The sequence below is a fragment of the Centropristis striata genome, chromosome 15, assembly GCF_030273125.1.
Source record: "Centropristis striata isolate RG_2023a ecotype Rhode Island chromosome 15, C.striata_1.0, whole genome shotgun sequence".
Taxonomy (NCBI): domain Eukaryota; kingdom Metazoa; phylum Chordata; class Actinopteri; order Perciformes; family Serranidae; genus Centropristis; species Centropristis striata.
Window position 1 is genome coordinate 11,556,962 of NC_081531.1, and position 22,953 is coordinate 11,579,914.

General features: G+C 39.4%; 1 protein-coding gene across 4 annotated transcripts in view; it reads left to right on the forward strand.

Annotated features, from left to right (window-relative positions):
- gabrg2 (gamma-aminobutyric acid type A receptor subunit gamma2) overlaps positions 1 to 22,953 on the forward strand; it is a 67,047-nt gene that overhangs the window by 40,867 nt on the left and 3,227 nt on the right. For 2 of the 4 annotated variants that reach the window (XM_059350963.1, XM_059350965.1), the window contains exons 7-9: positions 16,520 to 16,672; positions 19,589 to 19,794; positions 21,718 to 21,741. In XM_059350963.1, coding sequence (XP_059206946.1) covers positions 16,520 to 16,672; positions 19,589 to 19,794; positions 21,718 to 21,741 — 383 coding nt within the window. The remainder of the gene's footprint in view (positions 1 to 16,519; positions 16,673 to 19,588; positions 19,795 to 21,717; positions 21,742 to 22,953) is intronic. The other 2 variants (XM_059350966.1, XM_059350967.1) reach the window with 1 other exon arrangement.

Here is a 22,953-nt window from a genome sequence, read left to right on the forward strand (position 1 = left end):
AGCTCCGAACCACAGTTGGGAGACCGTTGGTTAAGCTAACTCAATTAGCTTTAACGTTAGCCTGGCTCATATTGAAGAACTAGCTTTTATGGTCCAGCTAATCTGCATTGAAGAATGGTTGGAAGAAGTCAATATTAATATGCAAAACATACTTTATTTTTCACAATTGTGTACTGCACTGTAGTTCTTTCTACACACACACACACACACACAGCCTCACTTTGTGTGACAACACCAGACGTCACGTGCATGTTAAGGGGAAGTGTCAGCCGATTACATTATTAATGGGAAAAACACTGTGCAAGTTTCATTTTTGCATAAAGCTGCAAAAAGCTTAACATGGTACATCCTGCGCTGTAGCTATTGCACATGCTCAAATTGCAATGTCGCTGCATAAACAACATATTGTGCATCCCTAGTCAAGTGTGTCAGGATGCGAGGAAATGGACTAACTGCATCTTAGGCTATATATAGGATATATATAGGAGAGTTATGTCTCTGTAACAATATAAGTGATATTAGATAAACTCCCATTTGATTATTGGTAGTTTTTTTTCCAAGCAAATGATCAGAACATTTTAAATGGGTTTCCTTTTCTAGCCTTTCCTCTGCAGTATCTGAAATGCAGTGCGACTTCCAAAGTAATATATGCGCTGTGTGATAAATGTATCGACTTGAGTTCACTAACACTCCCTCAGAGCTCGACAAAACGAATTCTGTTATTTTTTATAGCACCTAAAACATCAATGGCTTCCAATTTGCATCCAACAACAGCAGCATGGTTGCATGAATACATTATAGGTGTTTGACTGATAGAGAAAAGGTAAAAGAAGATATATTGTAAGGGGCGAACCAAGATGAATGAGTGATTTGTTTTATCAAGAAATGGGTGATTAGTCATTTTGTCCTAAACTGCTGATTAATGTAGCCGGTGCACTGCATTTGCATTAACTATCAAATACTAACACGGGGATCTCTCCGAGGCTGTTAACCATCTTCCCGGCACATTAGTGGAACAAATGAGCTTAGAAAAGCATTGCTTAGATTGCCAAGAAGCTTTTCCTTTAAATGCATAAAGGGAATCAATGCCATTTGCTGTCTTTCTTTCTTGTTTTGCTACTAGTATCACTTGGCTCAGCAGTGAATCATGGGATGGTTTAAGCTGGACATGAGGTGCTTAATTTGCCATCCTTTTAGCTGAGCACAAATGTACGCCATGTGCATCCGGCAGCGGCACATATCTGTGTTTGACAGTATTCAGAGTGCTCTGGTCCGCGCCTGTGTCCATGAATTAATGCATGCTCCTATATGTCCATTTGCTTGCATGCACATTTCAGTGTGTGCTCTCCACTGGATATGAGTCTTCTTTTTTTTTACGTATTGAATTCTATTCTTAGAGTGACCTTCCAAAAGCCATGCCGTGCAGCTCTGTTGTCTGTGTGCGCCCGCCTGTGTGATTCAGTTAGAGTGGAGAAAGCCCAGGGACACATCAGTGGCCCTCTCCAGATTACGGAGCTCCACAGTTTGCAGATGATTCTCTGATGGGGCGAATCTGGAGGCATTGTGGTTGAAAGGAAGTGGGCCCGGGTGAGAGGAAAACAGTCAGCCAAACAAACACACGAACGCCCATGCATACGGTATATATAAACACGTACGCACAGTCACTCTCTGACACGCCGAAAGGATTCCCCTTATAGCATGGCAGAGTGCAACATCTTTAGGCCCCTCTGTGCTGCGACTGGGGAGCTAGATCATAATTTAATCCTGAGCTACACAAACACACACACACACACACACGAGAAACGAGAAAAGATACCATTCCATCCTTCTTTCTGATATCACAGTTTAGTCTGGATATCTTACAGAGGAGTGCTTGTAGAGGAAAAGTCATTCTGGGTCCTCAGATAACATTATAGTTTTATGTCATGAGTATTCATGATGAGTTGGTTGCATTACCATTGCACTGCCCACCAAAAAAGATGCTCCTTTAAATGTGCAATATGTAACTTTATGCTGCTACGGGTCTCTTAATGAAAACAATAATAAAACAAGATTGGACAATGTTCACTCATGTTTAAAACTACTTCCTTTTTTATGGCAATAGAGTGAAATTTGAGGCCTCGCCCTTTGATCAAAAGTTAAAAGCTTTGCAATTTATCTTTGTACATGTCTTATGAATGGACTGACCAGATTTGAAGGCGGTCGGGTTAAATCATCACGTGATGACACAGTTGGTTTCCAAAACACAGTGAGTTTTGGATATGGGTCCTGCTGACTTTTTTGTTCGTCTGGAAGAGTTCTATATGCCTACCGAATTTTATAAATTCTCATCAATCTTGGAGCTCAGGAAATAATGTAGGGGGCGCTTCAGAGCCAATTTGCCACGCCCATTCCTGAAACCCATATCAGATCTCAATTTTTGACAAGCCTGACAACTTGGCCAAATTTCGTTTGTTTTCAAGTTGCCCAATCACCTTATTTTTTCCTCCAAAGTGATAAAATAAGAAAAAGAAGAAACGGAAAAAGAATCCTTCTGGATACAATAGTTCCCCTCACTGATAGAGCAATGCCATCATTGCATTCGGTTTCTCCCAGTTAGGATATCTCCAGTGTTCATTGTTTTTGTTTTTGTAAATTTTTACCGTGAGCCGTATTATCTGCAGTGGTCTCCTCCTCTCAAACAGAAAGGCCCACAGTTTAAAACCAGTAAAAACACTGAATGAAGCAGTTTCACGCTAAAAATCAGTGTTTCTCAGCACAACAAAGGAGGGGCTGGAGCTGAGCTGCTGCTAACGTTTGCAGTTTGTTTATCTGATACCTTAAAATCTCGACAGCATGAGGTTCAGGAGATTTTTTACGGGAGCAGAATTATCTGTGGAGGTCCCCTCATCTCCAAAACAAACAGACCAGATGATTAAAACTTGTCAAAACACTAAAAAAAGCAGTTTCAAATTAAAAATCAGGGATTCTCCAATGAAGTTTGGCAAAAGGCTGCTGCTAAGATTTAGATCGCTTGTCGCAGACGTCCAATAACTGAAATCCTTTATCAAAACTGGATGAAAATTAATATTAGTCAATGTAAGTTCTGGCAGACAAGATGACATCAACAGTAAATCTGTAAATATTCAAATTCCACTAGGTAAGATTTGGAACAATGTTACGACATAACTCAACAAAATATATAACATAGGTCTAGTCGTTTTTAACCATATTATTGCAGAAATTTTACTTTTTTTAAAATCCACTTAAAAGAGAGGTGGGACAGACGTCACAATAATGTCTTGTCATCAGGTGATTTGTGAAATCCCCCAGCAGTGGTGTGATAACAGACATGCTATGTATGAGTGCAATAGCAGAAATCCAGAGCAAATTAAAGGGAAAATCAAATTTCTCGAAACAAAATGATGCCACTGAGGCAAGGACGCTTGTCACCACCTGCCTGGTTTAATCAAGAAAAGATAGAGGGAGACAAAAAGCAATAACGCCAAAATGCCAATAGTTATTTTTTATTATTATTGTTACTGAGACATTGCATCCCTGATCAAATAAAACACCTGTGAAAGCTCAAACATATTGTGCCAAATTATTCCAGTTTCCAATGCATAAATTGTCTTGATGAGTAACACTTCTTTTTGATAACAATTTAAAAAAAAATTAAAAAGGACATGCAATGTGGCATTGAGAAATATGCAGGTGCATATAGAGGAATATATTAATTTATGTTTGTATCATTTCATGTAATGTTTGTGTCAGTTATTCCCATAATGCTCTGTTGCAAATAATAAAAAATAATGCATGAAATTTACTGGACTGTATTAGAAAATAGCCAGTCTTAACATGTTTATTAAAAGTCTCTTTATTTTAAGGGAGTATTGACAGTATTGGACACATGAAATCAAATAACATTACTTTAGGAAAACAGTAATTTAATCACACTAATATTACGCTGCTGTTTTTTTTTTATACGATGACAATCACTCCATCTTAGCTGAAGGAAAAAGGTTAAGAAGCGCTGAAACAATCCATTAGCCGCGGTGCGACTCTGTTGCTATAATAGCTGCTCTCTCTAATCTCCCCCTCTCCCTCTGTCTCTGTGCGTTCTCCCTTTTGCTTCTGGGTGATAGTTGTGATGGGCAGGAGTGGGAGGAAAAATGCTCTGACTCAGCCCGAATCCTCCTTTTGTGAAGTTAAATACCAATTTACACTTCTCTCCCCCCCCCCTCTCCCCACATACACACACACACATCCTAACCCGCACCATACACTAACAGCATTTACACTTACAAGTGTCTCCTCTATACAATACTCCCCCACTTCCCCCTTTACCCGTCTTCCCTGCTCGCAAAAGCGATGATTTTTATTTTGCAGTGCGTGTATTCCTGTGTCCTACTTTTTACAACTCCCCCTTCCCCCCTGCTCTCCATCTCTCCCTCTCTCTCTCTCTCTCTGCCTTTCACAGTTGACAGTCTAATAAGCTAGTAATTAAAACCTGAAAACACAGAATGGTGATAGGCCATAGGAGAGGAGATTGCTTTGGGAAAATAAGGCTCTTGTTTTCCTCACCATCGACCACCACCTGCATATAAAAGAGCGCCTGTGGTGCACAGCAGAGCAGCACAGATTTAGAGAAATAGATTTTATTTCTGTGGTATGTTGGATTGTCAGCGCTCTGAGCTGAGGAGATGTTTGTTCTTTTTTGGAGGACATACCATGAAGCACACAGGAATATAGATTTGAAGACAGTGAGGGAAGGTCGAGAAATAGAATAATAGTCAGTGTCAAAGGCAAGGCACTGCTCCACCACTACAACTTACTTTATTCATCTGAATAGAACTGTCCTCGTGATGTTTATTTTCAATCCACTTCAATGACACTGAACCTTTCCACAGCACAACTAAAGTTTCAGAGCTTTAAACTAGGACACTGGAATACATTGACTACTAAATTAAAGTCATCTAATTTGCAAGAGGGAGAAAGAGGGCGAAAGCAAGTGGACGTAAATAAGCCAGGCGGCTGTTGTTGCTTCCTGTTTTTCGGTTGAGACGCCGGTAGGCAAAGATGGAGGTCATGGGGCGGAGAGATGCAAGGATTTAAAAAAAAAAGAAGACGAGAGAGTGAGAGTGGGGAAAAAGAAGAGGATGTTCAGCCAATACTAAAACAGGTCAAAGCTGTTAGAGATGCTGTTTCTGGAGGTTCCTTGACTTCTGCTGGTGCAGCTGTCACTCTGGAACATATTCTCACTCCACCAGTGTAGCACTGGAAGGGGTTGGTGGGGTTTGTCTTACACTTTGACAAGTGGAGAGTGAGACACTTTGTAAGCCTGAAGGTGCAGCAGGGGAGATAGTCAGACATATACTGTAAGTTATGATGGGATGTTCTATTGGAAGCTTGGAGCAATGTTATTGCTCCTGCTGGTGCTACAAATAACTTTACTGCTGCTCTTATTGCTGACACAAATACTACTTCTGATAATAATGGTTCTAATACTTCCAGTATTACTACAGTACATCTGTGTTGAATTATTGGTATGTAAGTTCAACAACCATTTTTCCCCTAATGCACCTTCTTTTATTTTTTAAGGATATGTCATTTAAGACAAGTATAATAAATATTAATCATTTATATAGATTTTTTTTCTTTTTTATTTGTGCACTATGATTTTTTTAAATTTATGACAAGGAAAAAAAGAAGAAGAAAATAAATATATAAATAAATAAATGGAAAAAAAAAATTTTGATCAAATATTTTAACTTTTTTTGGTTTTTGGTGAGACAAGACAAACAATTAATTTGTCACATTGGGCTCTGTAAACTAGTAAAAATGAAAATAATACAGAGAAAGCAAATAATTGAGAAAATAATGGAGGGATTAAGAGATGACTTAAATAATTCTTAACTGCCAATACTTTGTACTAAAAACACACCAGGTGTGGTAAGAAGGTGTAATACCACAATGTGACACTATAATACAGTATATTCCATTAAAAGTGTTTGTAAAGAAGTAAAAAATACTCATTATATTTTATCATTATATTATTACGTATGGTGTATTGTTTTATTTTTACTGATAGCTTAATGTACAAACAATAATTTAATGTTGCAGCAGCTAGGGCTGAAGCTAATTTTACTTTTTTATATACTGTTTAATTTATTTTAATAAAATCACATTTTATTTTCTGATCATATATTTTGTATTTTAAATATCTGTAAAGCAACAAATAGCTATATATGGTAAATAAATGTATTAAGTAAAATGTAAATGTAAAAAGGACAATATCTACTTGGAAAATTCAGTGGAGCATAAAGTACCATAAAAAATAGATCCTCAAGTTAAATACAGGTGTCTTACTGTTCATAAGTTCAGTATTTGATGCACACAATACTCATACTGCTGCAATATGCAAGTATTGAGTTAGGTCTTCATTAAATGTAAGCCATAATCATTATAATTAGAAGAAATTAAATAAATTAAGACATGAAATGTAATGGATCTATAATGTGTTATTTCTACTTTTTGAATTGAATTACTGACATAAATACATTTTCTATGATATTCTAATTGGTTGAGATGCACCTGTATATTAGCTGAAGTATAAAACCATTTCTGTAAAGTTGAACAACAGAGATCCTTTTTCAGATAATTATGCAGAAAGAGAAATTTAAGACACTGCTACAGCTGTTTCTAGACCAAATAAAGTTTGTAAATGTTCTGCACATGCTTGCACCTGCACGCACACACAAAATTAACTTCAACAGTCTTTTCTGGGTGCCCTGTTGAGACGGACGAGGCTGGATTAAAGGCTAGTCAAAGTTGATTTCACTCTGTGGAGCAATTGTTCCTGGGTCAAGCCCTCACTGCTCAATAAATAGTTATAAACTTTAAACCAGGATATGCTTCTCACTCAGCTTATTGGCCTTGTGTAATATTCTGCAACCCAAGGTTTCAAAGTAATTAGCCAGAAGAAAGAGAGAAAAAAAAGATAGTTGTGGAACATCTTGTATCTGGCTACAGAATTAACAGTTTCCCATGAATTACACTGTGCACATCGTCTGAATCATTCCTCTAATACACATAAATGCCTTTTCTGTTATTGTGCTATTGGACCTCTGCACAATCAGTATTTATATGTCATATGTGACGTATGGTATTACCTTGCTAAGCTTTGAATAGAGCATCGTATAGCCATGCATATTATGCTAATACATGTCAGAGATACTATAATGTATCAGAGGCCTGTATTTTCCAGTAAATCTGGCAAAGGCTGCAGGGAAATTTAATTTCAAGTCATCTAAGCTCTGACTTGGAAATGTGGAACCTTCAATGAAACTGTCCATGAATCTGTATGCATGAAAGAATGCATTGTTAATATTCATGCTGCAGAGCTGGGATCATGTATGAAGTTAAGCACAAGGAGCACATTGAAAGGATAAGGCTTACCACACTGAAAATATCAATTTCTTTAAGTGTACTTTTTTTTTTCTCTTTTATTCTGGGAGTGCTGTTTTGGCAAAGCTTTGTGATTATTGAGGTACTTAGTCTGAGTATGCACAGGCATAAATCAGTGCTGTATATTTTTGGGCGATTCATTCAGTGCGTTGTATATGATTAATTAGATTTCAAAGCTTAAATACCAGGGATCCAAAACTGTAATCTGTAATAGCACTAAGCCATTGGCAATGAAGTGATTGTCTTGGCTTGGGCTGTGTTTGTCTGAGCTCATCCATTGAATTTAGATTTAAATTACATTGTTGCTATTGTAAAGACCAGGACATTGTGCCATTAGGACTGAGAAATCATCCCCAGGATATCTTATAATACAGTAGTTAGCTTTTCTTGTTTTGTTTTAATTGAACAGCATTTATGGTCCATTAAAAAAGACATTAAAATAGGATGATATGTAGGTAATGTTAAGTGATTCCTCTTGGTGTGTTTCGGTTCGGTTCATACTGTTTAAAAGTTCTAAAATTACACTTTATAGTCTATTTGCAATGTTAAAGGAGGCGTGTGGAAGCTACTTGTAGCTTTTTAGAGCATCTTTTTTATGATAAACTGTTACTGCTGTGGTGTTTTTGTACAAAATCATTACTGAGTTGTAAAACGAAAGAAATATGGCCGGCGCTGTGACATCCTTACCCTTCGATTTTCTGTTCCGAGGCTCTACAGCCACGGTGCTTATTACAACTGAAGCTAACTACTCAGTGCTTCTTCTATTTATTGCAAACAAATGTGCTGTCCATGCGGGAACACTCCTATTTTTGCTGAGGGCTTTTTGTTCTGGTCCTGCACCAGGTGTGTAGAGCAAAAACAATGAGGGCTAAAATGTAAAAAGTCGATTCACTCTTGTGTTACATCACTGAGAAAGATATTCATGCGGCGCAAGATATTCCAAATATTTTCTCTTTTGATTGCTTGTCTTAACATATCAAGTCATCTGTCCGTCCATCTGTGTTTTTAGAATTCTCATTATTTTTTCTTTTTTAAGCATACGCACACAAATCATAGCAGAACGGATCCAAGAGGCCTCTGGAAAGCTTTTTGTCTCATGTGCTTTTTCTGTAGTTTTCTATCACTACATCACACATCACATTCCCCTCTCGCTTCTCCCAAATTAGCCGTATTTATTTTGAGTTTCCGCTCACAAGTGTGACAAATAGGTCGAGCCATCGGTGTCCTGACTGCTCGGCGAGGATACGTCCTGTCACTCGGCCAGAATAGTCAGGACAGAAAAGAAGAGCAACAAATAAAGAGGTGATATATTAAATATGGGGAGAAAGAAGAGTGAGAGAACTTGGAGCTTACGTAATGAGTGTGAATCGCATCTCTCTACAGTGTGTGAATAAGAAATAATGAAGCCATTTTTAGACGAGGTAAGCTGGAACATGGATAGCAGACTGAGAGAGAAGTGAGGAAAGTGGCTTGTGCCTTGTTTTTAATTATATACAGCGAAGGAAACAGACTCTATAATGGAGTTGTCCTGAAATGTCTGTAAAGTAAGAGCAGTTCAGGTAAATTCAAGAAAAAAACATGTTTGTTTATGACTTGAAATAAAATGGAACACCAGACAGGCCTGTGTTTTTTAGATGGCAACTAAGGTAAGACTGGGGTCATCTCCCACAGATTTGTTTGATAATACACACCACTAAATCACTATTATAATTGAGCTATAATGCAGCATTCAAACTTTGGGTGTAGTCTTATAGAGGGCCTTTGTGTGGAAATCCATATAGCGAACCTAGGTGAGGTATGAGGTTGTCACAATTTTGATTCTAAAGCGAAAATCATTTGAAATAAGCTTTCAATTTCAACTATCACACTCGAAAGCTTGACACTTGAAACAATAAGAAACAGCGTAGCCTGTAGCTGCACATTTCCAGACACAATCACGGTCACTGCCATGTCTGTGATGACAGAAAACCAACATTAGAACTGAAAATATCCTCCTATTTTACAGAGTCAGCAGTCTGGAAGATCTTTCCCGTTGAATTTTGCAAGTCAACTTGTTTTATGCCTTATTTTTATTACTTTAAACTGCACTTTTTAGCTTAGCTTTGGTCTATTTTAATTACTGCGGCCTTGGTTTTAATTTTGTGTTCCTTAGGCATGTTGTTTATTGTTGCACTTTTGTGCTCTGGTCCTGAGATAGAAATGATGTTCCTTTGTATGTAGTCTTTATGTATGGTTGGAATGGCAATTAATAAACGGGAAACTTGAAACTTGGAGGGGACTTCATGGTGCATTCAGGTGCACCTGTTAAACTCTGTTGCTATTGGTGGAAAGTACCCATCTTCCATCGAGTGGCTTTCAATAGTTAAGTGAAATATTATTTTTTTGGTATTGTATTATTTTAAGAGCCCTGTGATCATCTGGCGACCTGTCCAGGGTGTACCCTGCCTCTTGTCCAATGACAACTGGGATAGGCTCCAGCCCCCGCGACCCGAGTGCAGATAAGCGGTTAGAAATAATGAATGATGAATGAATTAATGTATTATTTTAAACTTAGATTCTATGGCCTTAGTGACCTTCATATTCCAACAAAATATGAGTTATAGGACATTTGATACCATATACATTTAAAGTCAAATTGAATCATTGGGGGATTGTGTGCTTGTGTGTAAGGAGAGGGGTTCAAAAGGGTCCAGTGATGTACTTTTCCCCAGGCTTTCCCTCATTATCAGTCCTAACTTCCACCCAGGAGATTGCCGTTTGTGTCCCATGTGGAAGTGACACTTAATTTGTTTCCTAAACCTAAATGTTTTCCTGAACCTAACCAAGTAGTTTTCTTTCAATTTACAACTTAACCACATGTTGCATTATGTAAATAGATGATAACAGCCTTCTGAACCAGTAGGCCCATTCTAACCCAGATCTATGAGTCTGATTATCACTGATAACACCCCTTCACTTATGGAAGAAATTATGAAATGGGTGCCATAACAGCATGTGACATTATCATTTAAAAAAAAAAAAACCTTTACTCATAAATATGTTTTGAATTCAAACTTGTTTCTTAAAACTTTCACTTCCTCCTAAACTCGTCAAATAATGGTGAGGAAAACAGTTGTGGCAGCTTCTTACTACCTGTCAGAAAATTCCATAAACAGGCTTGCTCTCAATAATTTGAGAGCTATTAGCGTGTCTGAGAGAGGGATAATCATCTGTCTCTGTCACATTCAACACAATGTTAACAACAAGGCAATCAAACTCTGCAGCCTCCTGTCTGCTGTTTAATCATGCTGCTGTGTTCCCGCAGTTACTCACCATGACAATGCTTTGCCTTTTTTTTTTTTCACCATGACATCATCTCGCCACCCGCTGTCGGGTAGGGACGTTGTAGCAGCAGTTCGCCTGTGGAGACAAAATGCAAAGCTATCGTAACTAGTTCATCACTGGCTTATAGCCCCTAGTCATGTCACCACAGAAAGTGGTGAGTTAACATTCTCTGTAAGTATTGTTGACCCTGGCAAGCAGCCATGGCATAACCTTGGTCATTAGCAAAAGCTCCTGTCTTTCTCACACACATGCACGATACCATCCGCTGTCACCTCTGATGCAGATGACCCCTGACAGTAGAGGAGCTCAGTAAGACAGCCTGTCAGAGGCTCTGCAATGTGTCTGGCTCGTCTCCCTTCACTGGATGGCCAGCATGTGCCTCAGGTCTCTCCTGCCCATCCATATCTATACCAATTTACAGCCTGGCTGCCAGCACAATGATATTTCCATGTGACAGCTTTTTTTCCCTATTTTTTCTGGTCAGCAATCCTGAATTACCATGTTTTATTCCCATAAACTCCCCTGCAGCTATTCTGCAATAATGTACATTTGGTCCCATATACATCAAATACAGAATGTTATAACAATTTAGTTATCTTAATAATAGTAAAACAACCATTTCTGTGTATTTCCACTACAATAAATGTCTCAAACTGGAAGACTTATCTTTTTTTTCCCTCCGCTCTGCTGTGTGTGTCTCATTCTGTCGAGTGTGTTGTTTCTGCGGCTTTTAACAACAAAGCAACACTGTTTTCTGATGAATGATCATCCCCGCCAAGTTTTTATTGCTTTTTTTTTTGTAGATTACATCAGCCCCGTAGTAAATCGCTTTTGCAGAGGAAATGTGTGATCCTAATAAAAATACTTCAAACCATATCTTAATGCAAACAATAGTTTTGAGCTGTTGTCTGCGTAGTTGATTTTTCACTCGAGCTGTCATCAGCATTTCTCATTCATGAATTATAAGCAGAAAGGAGCGGATTGAATTGATAGTGATGTAATTATGGCGACAAGATGATAGGATTGGAGAATTTTTTACTTTTAGGAATTTTGGTAACAAAGAAGCAAAGAAAGGAGGGTGAATGGGAAGCCTTAACAGAGATCTGAACTGTGAGCGTTCTTGTTACTGGTGAAGTTGAGTTGATGATTATGGAGGAGTTACTCCCTGTAGGATCACAGGAGATGTGGGCGTTGTTGGATACATGCAGGAGGCTATAAGATCAAAACATCATGTATTGCAACATATCCATTGTGGATACACTCAAGGTAAATTTGACCTTAGCTGTGACAGCCTTAAAAAAAAGGCTTTCTATAGAGCCTGTGAAGATAGAGTGTGAACACGCCCTCCTCTGCTGGCGTTGACAGATGGAGCGTTCTAGCTGAGGTTACTTTGAGGGCTCCCATTAGGAGGAACAGAGGCACAAAGGCTCGGATGCTTTGATATTCCAGCTGCCATTTTATGAGAAATAAACAGGGACCTTTCATCCCACTCACACAGGCAGGCATACATACACATGTGAACCACCATCTACCTCGCACATTTAAATGTAAGATAAGGCACCCGAAAGCAAACAGTTCACCATAACTTTTTAATTAAACAGCCAAAACAAAATGTTTGGAGGCTTTAATCCTACTGAGGTGCTGTACAACAGCAAAGCATCCTGGGGTGTGAAGGAAACACAGAGTCACACCTTCATAAACTGCTTTCACTGGGGTTAATATAAATATTTAAAGCCTCTATGTGTAGGATTCTAAAATAACTAACTTTGGCGACTCCTAGTGGTGATAACGCAAATAAGGTACTGCTACACCCCCACCCACTCCACCGAAAGAGTCAGATATGAATTTAACACTTTCAAGGGATAATTTCAATATTTTTAAAGTGCGGTTGTATGTGATACATATCCAAAATACATGTAATGCCTACAGTAGATCGTGAATGGCCTGGCATCACCAACCAATAAGCAAATGCAAATTAGTCAGAAACGTCTCAGTTCGTTTTCCATTTTCCAAGGGGTGATAATGATGCCTATAGACCAAAGGCCTCTGGATGCAATTGGATAAACGAAAAAATAATCAGAGCAACGAAACGTGATGTGAGCGAGGGACAAATGTAAACTGAGTCAGACTACATTGTGCTGAGCAATGTATAGTACGTCTGGAAGAACTTTTCAAATTCTCATTGCGACTTGACACTCTTTCACACACTTGGTTGATTTTGAAAATGTCTCAACAGCACACCTGTTTAGTAACCTAGGTGTACGCTTGCCCAACTTAATTGCAAATGTATAGTTGCCGTATCAAACCTGCCCCATATAAGTAATGTGTTGGTATTGAGGGGGACCAGATACTGACACAGACACACAAAAGCAAATAAAACACCAGTTTGCAGATTCATGTGCTTCCCATGCCTTGGTGAATCTGAAGGAGCCCTTTAAAACACCAAAGTCCCACAATAACACAAACAAAATAAGTGATCGATGCAGCAGTGCACCAGCGAATCCTCTGCTCTGCAAGGTAAAATTACTGTTTTTGTCAAAGTAGTCTGGTGGCTTTTAAGACAGATAACCGCTTTAGCTCCCGCTGAGTAAACTCAAACTGATATTGATTTTTTTTTTAGGTGGCCAAAATGCTGCAGTAGTCCTTTACAGCAGTACATTGCTAAACTTTGGTGCCAGTTTGGACTGCTGTAACCCTGTTTCAAAAAATCCAAATCACCCCTTTTAATTGCACTTAAACAGGTATTTAAGTATCAACAAACAGCATGCAAACCATGTTACATGTTCACAGTCCACTAGCTGTGTTGGGACTGTTTATCTGAGTGCTGAACTATATGCTTCTCATATGGAATTATGTGAAATCCCAGCCAGACACTTAAACCAGTGATAGAACTGGAAACCATTTTGTTTTGAGTGGAATCAGGAAGTCATTAACAAACTGATGCATTACTACGGAGCCATAATGGCAGGCGGGCTTATACAGATACATCAGCATGCCAGAATGGAGGCCATCGGTCGATAACACCTCCTCAAAGTGTCTTCCTGGCAAGTGCTGTGGCCTATAATGAAACTGGCGAACAGACAAACGGAGAGAGGCGTGCGGCGGTGGGGTCTTACACCGGCCCACCTCACCCCCTAGTGGAAATCCCATTATCATTAAGAGTCCGAGGAAATGCGAAGAAGGCTTTGTGCTGCTGACCGAGCTGGAATAAGTGTATTAACCGGCAGTTTCTCAGCTGTCAGGGGTCTCGGTTTTGGGCCTCTGCTAATGTAATGTTAATAAAAACAAAATAGTGGGCAGCGGGACCCCTGAGAGCAGCCTTCATGCTTCATGTGTCTCCCGTACTCCTACAAACCGAGGCGGCGCACTGTAATATAGCGCGCACCTGCCTGCATCAGCAGAAAACACACGCATGGTGATATGAACAGTTATGGTTGTGCTGCTCGGGGTTATTGCACTTGGTTTATTTAATGATGCTATCAGTGGCTGGGCGAACAGAGGTGCATGATGGGATGAATCACAAAGACTTGGTCCCTGTCCAGACACTACGCGGACTCACTCACACACATTCATGTTCGCAGACATAATAAACACTGACAGTCTCATCTCTTTCTCTCTCTGTCTCTCATTAGCACACAAATACACAGATGTTGGCTGTTTCTCAATAAACTGCAGTATGTGTTGTGCGCCCTTTCTCATGAGGAAAATTATTAGCCAGCTGTTCAATCCCCAGCTGCAGAGACTGCTCCATGTGCTGTGGGTGCTTAAACACACTCTCTCTCACACTCTCTCTCTCACACACACACACACACACACACTGTAGATACATAGCTGAGAGAGAGTAGGTTTGTGCCCTGCAGGTTACAAGCCACAGCGAGAGGCCAGGGGAGGTTTCCGACACCGTTAACAGTCTGATGTTAATCAATTAGCAGACAACTGACTGAGCTGGAGGCCAGCAGTGAACTGCCATTAAACTCAGGGAAACAGACAGACAGGTACATGTGTAGACAGCTAAATAGGACAGTAACTATTGGCAGTTGTTGCTGCATTGTCAAGCTGGCAGGAAACCTATTGGAACGTGCATGTGATGAGTTTGTTCTTTTACATGTCTGTCTTTCTGTTAGGTGCAGTTTATCCTTCTTGCAAGGGTGTTAGGAGCACATGGTGCATGCACGCGCAGGTGCATCAGTGCTTCGCATGCATTTAAAACAGGCAGGGCAGACAATCCATATTGTCAGGGTCAGGGCTGTTTGGGCTCAGCCAACCTCAACCTCTTAACACCTAACATCTGCTGGGGTCAGACAGCCAGCCCAGGGATGGCTCATCATCAGCTGGATGCTAGTGTTCATGGTCCAGCTAACTACTGGCAGGAGATGAGGGTTTGTGTGTGTGTAACCAAGCAAGTCCGGCTCGAGCTCTCTGAAACACTCCGTTTCTCTTTAGATCTCCAGTTGCCTCGGGCAAACACGCTGTGAAAATTTTGGTTACACAACATTACGTATTGATCAGTCCGTGACTTAACGGTTTGTTTAATCCATGCTTGGTGTTTCTGTGTTCATAGCCTTTTTTGATCAAAGTCAGATAATGTGCTATTGCATATTTTAACTGTCTCAATGCAAGGTATGTGCACTGTGAACATCAATGCTAAAGAATAATCACATTACAAATTTTACACGTCAGTTAAAAAGTTATTGTATCTAGGGCTGGGCGATATGGCTAAAAATCATGACAATAAAAACAATTGAATTCAGTCAATTAACATAATTATCCAAATAAATGTCAAATCCTCATTTCTTTCAAGTTTAAAGGCTGATTTTTGCTCCTGAGTCCAATTCAAAGAACAATTAAAAGACAAAGACAATTAATTGTTTTTTAAACTATTCTTGATTGACAGAAAATGAGGAACACTTGCCAAACAACAGAACTTTCTTTGTATAATTTTTTTTTTTTAAATGAGATGTATTGGGCATTAACTTAAATATTGCAGGCTACTTATGTACAAATTTAAAATAATTGTACTTTTCTGAAATATCCTAAAATTATTTTTATATTTTTCTCTGCAAATATTTAGAGGAAAATATTGCACTTTTTAACCTGCTATGTGTATTTCATTAATTTAGTTCCTTTACAGATCCAGATCAATAATACAACATAATAATGCTGTTATGACTGATAAAGATTTATTGGCTGCTTGTTTGAATTCACAAGTATGTTCAGCTTGTACTCAGACTACACAGTCCTACCTGTTTCCCTTCCCCCCATCACTAATATACATCTGTACCTGGATGTGTTCACAAACAGGGATTACAACATTTTAGTCCTCCGTTATTTTAATCTCCTACCTCTCTAATTCTGGGATAGTGTAGTTTATCAGTGACCGACCCAGAAACTGTTTCCGTGTCTGTAGTACGAGTCTCTCCCCCGGGGGTGAGTCCAAGCTGCGATTCTGCAGTATTTCCCTTACTCTGCTCTAACAACAAGCCTGTCTGACTGCAACATGATAGTCTGACTGTGGTAACTAGCATCAAGGTGCATTAGCACCCCCTCTCCAGGTGTGACATTTAATTACATAGAGCATTTTATTAAACATGTTATATTTTTATCAAGGAAGGTCTTATTGTTCCCATTTTATCACCCAGCCTAATTATATTCCGCATATGTGAAAACTTTATACCCCTCATGTTTTGTGACATATTCCACAATGCCCTCATCCTTTCTAACCTTTTTCCTGTTATTTTTCTCTCTGCAGGAGACTATGTGGTGCTGACTGTCTTCTTTGACCTGAGCAGGAGAATGGGCTACTTCACCATTCAAACCTACATCCCATGCACCCTGATCGTTGTCCTGTCCTGGGTTTCATTCTGGATCAACAAGGATGCAGTACCTGCCAGGACATCATTAGGTAAGAAGAAGAAGAAGAAAACTTAAAAGATACTTCAACTGCAAGATACTGATCATTTGTTTTACAAACTGACATCATTATTATTTATTTTTTTAAATTGTATTTTCAGTATTTTATTATTTATTTTACCTTGCAAGACCATTGGGGAGACATCCTGAATCATACACGGTCACCCATAAAGTTGGAATAATATTTTTTCAGACACAATCCTCCTGTTAATTGTGGTTTCATTTTCATTGTCATATGTTTGGAAGAGATTGATTAATAATAATAATTTGGGAATATATACACTTTATCTGTCAAGAATATATAACATTGTCACAATCATTTCATGGAAAAAGGTAAAAACATATTTTATTCCAACTTTATGTGTGACTGTGTAATAGCGTAATACAATGTGTGCAGCTAACAATAGAAGAAAAAAAATGATATGTATGATTTTTGCAGATTATAACTGTTTAAGGTGCACTGTCAGAGCATAGCATTGTTCCTAGTTCGTTTCTCATTAATGGAATGTGGAGCACCATCCTATTCTGTGAGCAAGTACCAAGATTATGTGAGTTCAGAGTTAAAAGGGATGAAATATAGGGCGGAATCATCAGTATTAAAGCTTTATAGATGAATAAAAGCCAGTGCTTGCCCTGCATAACTGTTAAAAATGACCAGCCAACCTTTTAGTACAAATGGCAGGAGTCGGCTTGCAGAGAGAATTTGAAAAATTAAACATTAATTTGGTTTTATACACCATATCCCTCTCTTCTGTAACTACTCATGCAGCTTTGATAGAGCATTTTCTCTAGTTAATTTTTATAATCAGTCTACCTAGCCTAAACACACATATGCTGCAGTTTCACCAGTGAGGTTCATTAGCCACCCTGGCCTTAATTACTCTCTGCTGTGAAACATATCAAAAACCCTGTGGTGGTCACACACACCACCTCAAACTGAAAAGCAGCCAGATTAAGCTTCCTCTTTCCTGCTGTTCCTCTCCTCTCCTTTTGTCTTCTCCTTCACCATCACCATCCTTCCTCCTCCTCTTTTCCCCTCTGAGACAGGGCAGCTGCTTAGGAATCTAGTCCATCTTGATTAGAAGAGCCTATCCTGGCACATATGTTTTCATGCATGCCTTAATGAGGCATTAATTATGCAATACAGCAGGGAAGTTGCAGAGATGCAGCCTCAGCACAATAATAATGCAGGTGGCCTCTTCGCTGAATGCGATAACAGGACACGGAATGAGAAAAAGAGGGCAGGAGTGAGGATTTCAAGGAAATTTGTCAGCTTTTGAACTTGCCCTTGGCGCTCAGTGGACATCCTCAGAAGTTCACTCGCGTTGCAGATGCGTACATATTCCTTAGTCAGCTTTCCTTTTTGCCCCGTATGGCTCTAATTCTTGACCTCACATCCATGTGATGCGCTGATTAACGAGCATAACTGAATGTAAAACAATCCCTGCGGGCAAAAACCCTCATCCTACCTCAGCATCATCATTACTTTGTCTGTCATTAATCCCTCTAAAAATAGGTTTTGTTTTCCTCCTGCTTATTCAGCCCCAGACATGATTTTCAGTGGAAATAATAACACTATTAATGCCCTGCTAAAATAGTACCAAGAGTCAAATATCTTAATTTCCTTTGAAAGATGATGCGGGAGGTACAGGGAGCCAGGTGGTTAGGAAGCGGATTAATTCAGATGACATAATTCTTAATCCTTCAATGCCATCCAGAAATATATCATTTCACTCACAATGCTGCAATGTTAATCTTGACGGAGACTGATGTCTTTCAGTCCACTTTAAATTTAGACATAAATCATCTCCTACATACAACACAAGTCTCTTTGCAAGTATGTCGATTTAAAGGAAAGAGGTGGTGTTGTTTGTTGGTGGTTGGGGGTTGTGATGCTGCTGTTGGTAATCTGTTGTATCAGTGTACTTAGAAGCGTATCATGTGCAGTCAACCGCCTCCATCTACACCACCATTAGAGACACACACAGAGTGAGTAGTGGAGAGGGTTAACAGATGGTGGATGAAGAAATGTTGTGTATCAGTGGTGGTCAATGGCAGATAAAGCGTAAACAAGTAAAGTATGTGGATCAGAGGGGGGGCAGTAAAACAGCTGCTCAATCCCTCATCAAGCAGAAACCTGATAAGTGAAGCCAGTGTGGAAGTGCTTAAACCGGCATTATTTTTAATGATCAGCAGGGGGCGACTCCACTGGTTGCAAGATAAGTTAATTTGTATGTCAATAGGAAAATTACTTGTCACTTGATTTATTACCTCAGTAAATTTCTCATAATAACTTTATGGACTCAATCACTAGTTTCAAGTTTCCCAACAACATGATGTTATTTTAGGGTGTGGCTACTTTATGATTGACAGGTCACTACCACAGTGCACTGTGTTTTTTTACATCTTACAACTCTAACCATTTGACAGTGTGTATTATAAAGAGACCAAAACTTTTTTTTATATAATATATAGAAAAATGTTACTCTATAGAGCCAGCTGTTCATTTTGAATTACAATTGCGCCATGCTAACCAAGCTAGCCAGCTAGCTACAGCTAACAATAGCTGTTGATGTAGCACCATTCTGGCTCAAGATCCATTCTGTACATCCAGTGGTTGCAAAAAAACAATATGGCGACGGCCATAAACCAAGATGGCGACAGTAATAATGCCGAAACCAAGGCTTCAGTCCACAATCCAATGGGTGACATCATGGTGACTATGTCCACTATTTCCATACAGTCTATGGTCCTCATGGTCATGATCTTGCAATGGAATAGCCAATATTAATATTGTATACATGTATGTGGCAGTGCTAAACATAGTATTGCCGAACTTACACATTTCTTTTTAGTCTTTATTTAGAGCAGATCTAATTTGCTCTGTTCTCTCTGACCTTTTTACCAGGCATCACCACTGTGCTGACCATGACCACGCTGAGTACTATTGCTAGGAAATCACTTCCAAAAGTGTCCTATGTGACCGCCATGGACCTGTTTGTGTCCGTCTGCTTCATATTCGTCTTCGCTGCACTTATAGAGTATGGCACGCTGCACTACTTTGTAAGCAACAGGAAGCCGAGCGCCAAAAAGGACAAGAAGAAGAAAAACCCGGTGAGCGTCTTTCTAAAACTAACTGATGTGATGTTTTTTGGATTATGTTTTCTTTCAGTTTCAATTTCTGACCCAGAAATGTTTTCAGTTTCACAATGATGCTATTTAGTTTTATACCTTCTTGTATTATATCTGTATTACAGTGTTTACAGTATCCTTCATTTAGGTAAAATGTCAAGTTCTCCTTACATGCTCTCTGCCCCTCCCCCACTGTGTTACATTACAGGGATTAAGCCTTAGAAAAAAGCTATACTCTGCTTCCCTAAGGGAGCATCAACCGTGGGACCACCACACAAATTACTCAATGAGCGAGGCGTGCAGCTCGAACCTTTTCCTAATCCGCCACATATCTGTTACAGTTGTAATTTAGAACGATGTCACATGACAGGAGAGTTTGAGTCATGTGACCCTTAAATCCCTCAAGAGATCACGGCAGCTCAGTTGAAGGGCCATGATCTCTCACCATATGAGCACTAATGGAGCCCTGATCGTTTACCCTCGACAGCAAGACTAGCACTTCTCTCTAATCAGCTAGAGTTGGCATATGCTTCTAGAAATTAATATTCTTCATGGAAATGTGTTAAAATCTACTGGTAGTGGAAAAGTTTACATTATATATGCTTCTTCTTGTTATAACTAAACCAAGCTGAATTACTTTTTTAAAGGTTGCAGGTAACTGAAATCCATCTTTGAAGTCATGACAATTAATTTTTTTGGAATTGGACTTGAGAGATATCCTCAGAACTCGGGGCGCTCTAGTTTCAGCCTCTGTAACGAAGGTTTTGCACACGGTCTGACTGTCTTGTGGACGAATGAATGACTAATGAAGTGGAAGGTGTAATGCCAGTTTGCCCTCTCAGAGGGACTTTTCTAGGTTCTCTGCATCAATTGCCAAGATATGGGACGGAGGAAATGTTCAAGAAAAGGAGGTCTTGGACTAAAATTCTTTCCGATGCTCATGAATTGTTAAAAGACTAGAAAGAAAAGGAAATTGAGTAAAATGTGAATAAATAACTTTGAAAGATTCTTGTACTAATTTTAAGCTGTTGTCGTTTTATGTTTCTTCATAAAATGACCAGAGTTCTGATCACCATATGTCCTCTAATCAGATGATTATTTTGCTTTTAGATTACCAACATATATTATCACATTGTTTATTAAATGTCATAAACTGGAAGTGACAACGATGCTAGATGAAGTTCTGTGTAAGAAGAATATTTCCACCGTAATGACGTCACATTTACAGGGAGTATTTAAACTGCATTAGTGTCTACTTAAAGGTATACTATGCAGGATTTTCCCTTAAAACAATGTACGGGCTCATACAAATGTAATGCGTTGCAATCATCACTTAGAATCATGTGGCGTTGTCTTTGTCTCTTATATTATCTTTCTTTTAATTTCGCTGTGTTCGGGATGTTTTTGGGCGTCGCCCTTTGGACAGGAAGTTAGGAAAATAGTGGTCACAGTGCAGAAAAATCACAAAAAATTGCAAGGAAAAACATCAAGCAGACAAAGCTCATTTAAAAACTGGGTTTTGTTATCACTTTGCTGGGGAGGAGGGGCCAGATTTGAATGTTTTATTTACAAACAGTAAGTGATATTCCTGCATAGTATGCCTTTAATCTCTCCAGTTCTGCACCTGTAATAATTCTTTCCAAGGTGTTGCTGGCGTAAAAAGCATGTGAGATACATATATCCCACCATGCATCTCCCCCTGTGTCTGTTCGTAAAATGTACGTCTCTCTACAGTATATTTCTTCTCTCTCCATTTTGACAGTAGAGTGACTGTAAATTTCACACATTATCTTGTGCTTATTTTTTTTTATTGATGTTTTTTTTTCTCTGTTTACATGTATTCTTTTGTTTTTTTGTTACTCTCTTTCAACTCCACATATTCTTTGTTTCCTGTCTGGACAAAAGCTCCTCCGGCTCTTTTCCTCAAAGGTATATTGCCTGTGTCTGACTGCATGTGTCTGCTGCATTTTGGCTCTCTGAGCCCCTAGCACCTCACTGCTTTTCTGTCTGTTATACAGCAGATACGCCTTTCTCTATTCCCTCTTTATCTACCTGCATTCTTACTGTAGTCCTCATCAGTTACTAAACAGGCATCAGAGATAACATTTAAAAAGGGGCGCTCTGCAGTGCACAGTGCGGAGGCAGCCAGCCAGACGTACTTATGCAGTTTTTAAAATGAAAATAAACATCCCACACATCCCGTGTCCAGAGGAATGTAATATTCCAGGCCCAGCGTGGACTCATTCTGGCTCCCTCTGTCCTGTTTCACTCTTTGTTGTTGTTGTTGTAACCACAGTGAATTAGCAGCCGCTGCAATAGCTTCCTGTTCTTTCCCCTTCTCCCCGCCAGTAAATCTATACCTGTGTGTTTGTTGGGCTTCTCAACCTGACGCTTCCTACAGAGTCAGCAGAGCCTTAACAGACTGAAACAGACAACCCCTGCACTGTGTTAAGTCTAATTAGAGTTGGAGGTCCATTCACAAGATTAACACATGCTAATCTTTAAACACCCAAAAAGCATCCAGGGTGGGTGGCAGCTAGGGAAGATCTAAATTTAACACAAGATAATCTGCTTTTCCACATAGTGGTCTCCATCGTTATTTAACTGGGGAGAAATATAGTAAGGGCATATTCTAGACATGCACTGCTGAAAAATCTTCATTTTTTATTTTAACACTGCCATCAAATATTCAGCCAAGGGATCCTCCAGCATTCACCCCGAAAGTTCACGCCTTTTTGTCTTCTTTGAGAGGTTGTCTAATTTCAGCCAGTTAAAGTTGCCAATGCCACTGTGTTGTTTCTTTGTTGTTTTTTGATTTAATTTCTTGCTAACACCGACACAGCACAGCCCAGCTTGACCAGGCCATGCGGCAGGATGCTGTTAATGCTCCTTCTGCTTGAGCTTCCACCACGCTTCCTCCAGTGCAACCAATCCCCCCTTTGAGAACTGAGTCATAACCTGTTCTGCTAATCCCACCTCCCCACCCCCATTAACCTCAACATACTGTCCGCCACTAAGGACAAAAAAATGCTGAAAACTAACCCGAATGTTGTTTTGTTGTGTGGTTATGTATCGTTTTCAAAGGGACCACAGGTTTGTGCACTAGTGCTGGGCAAGACGACAAGTTGTAGGGAATTAACA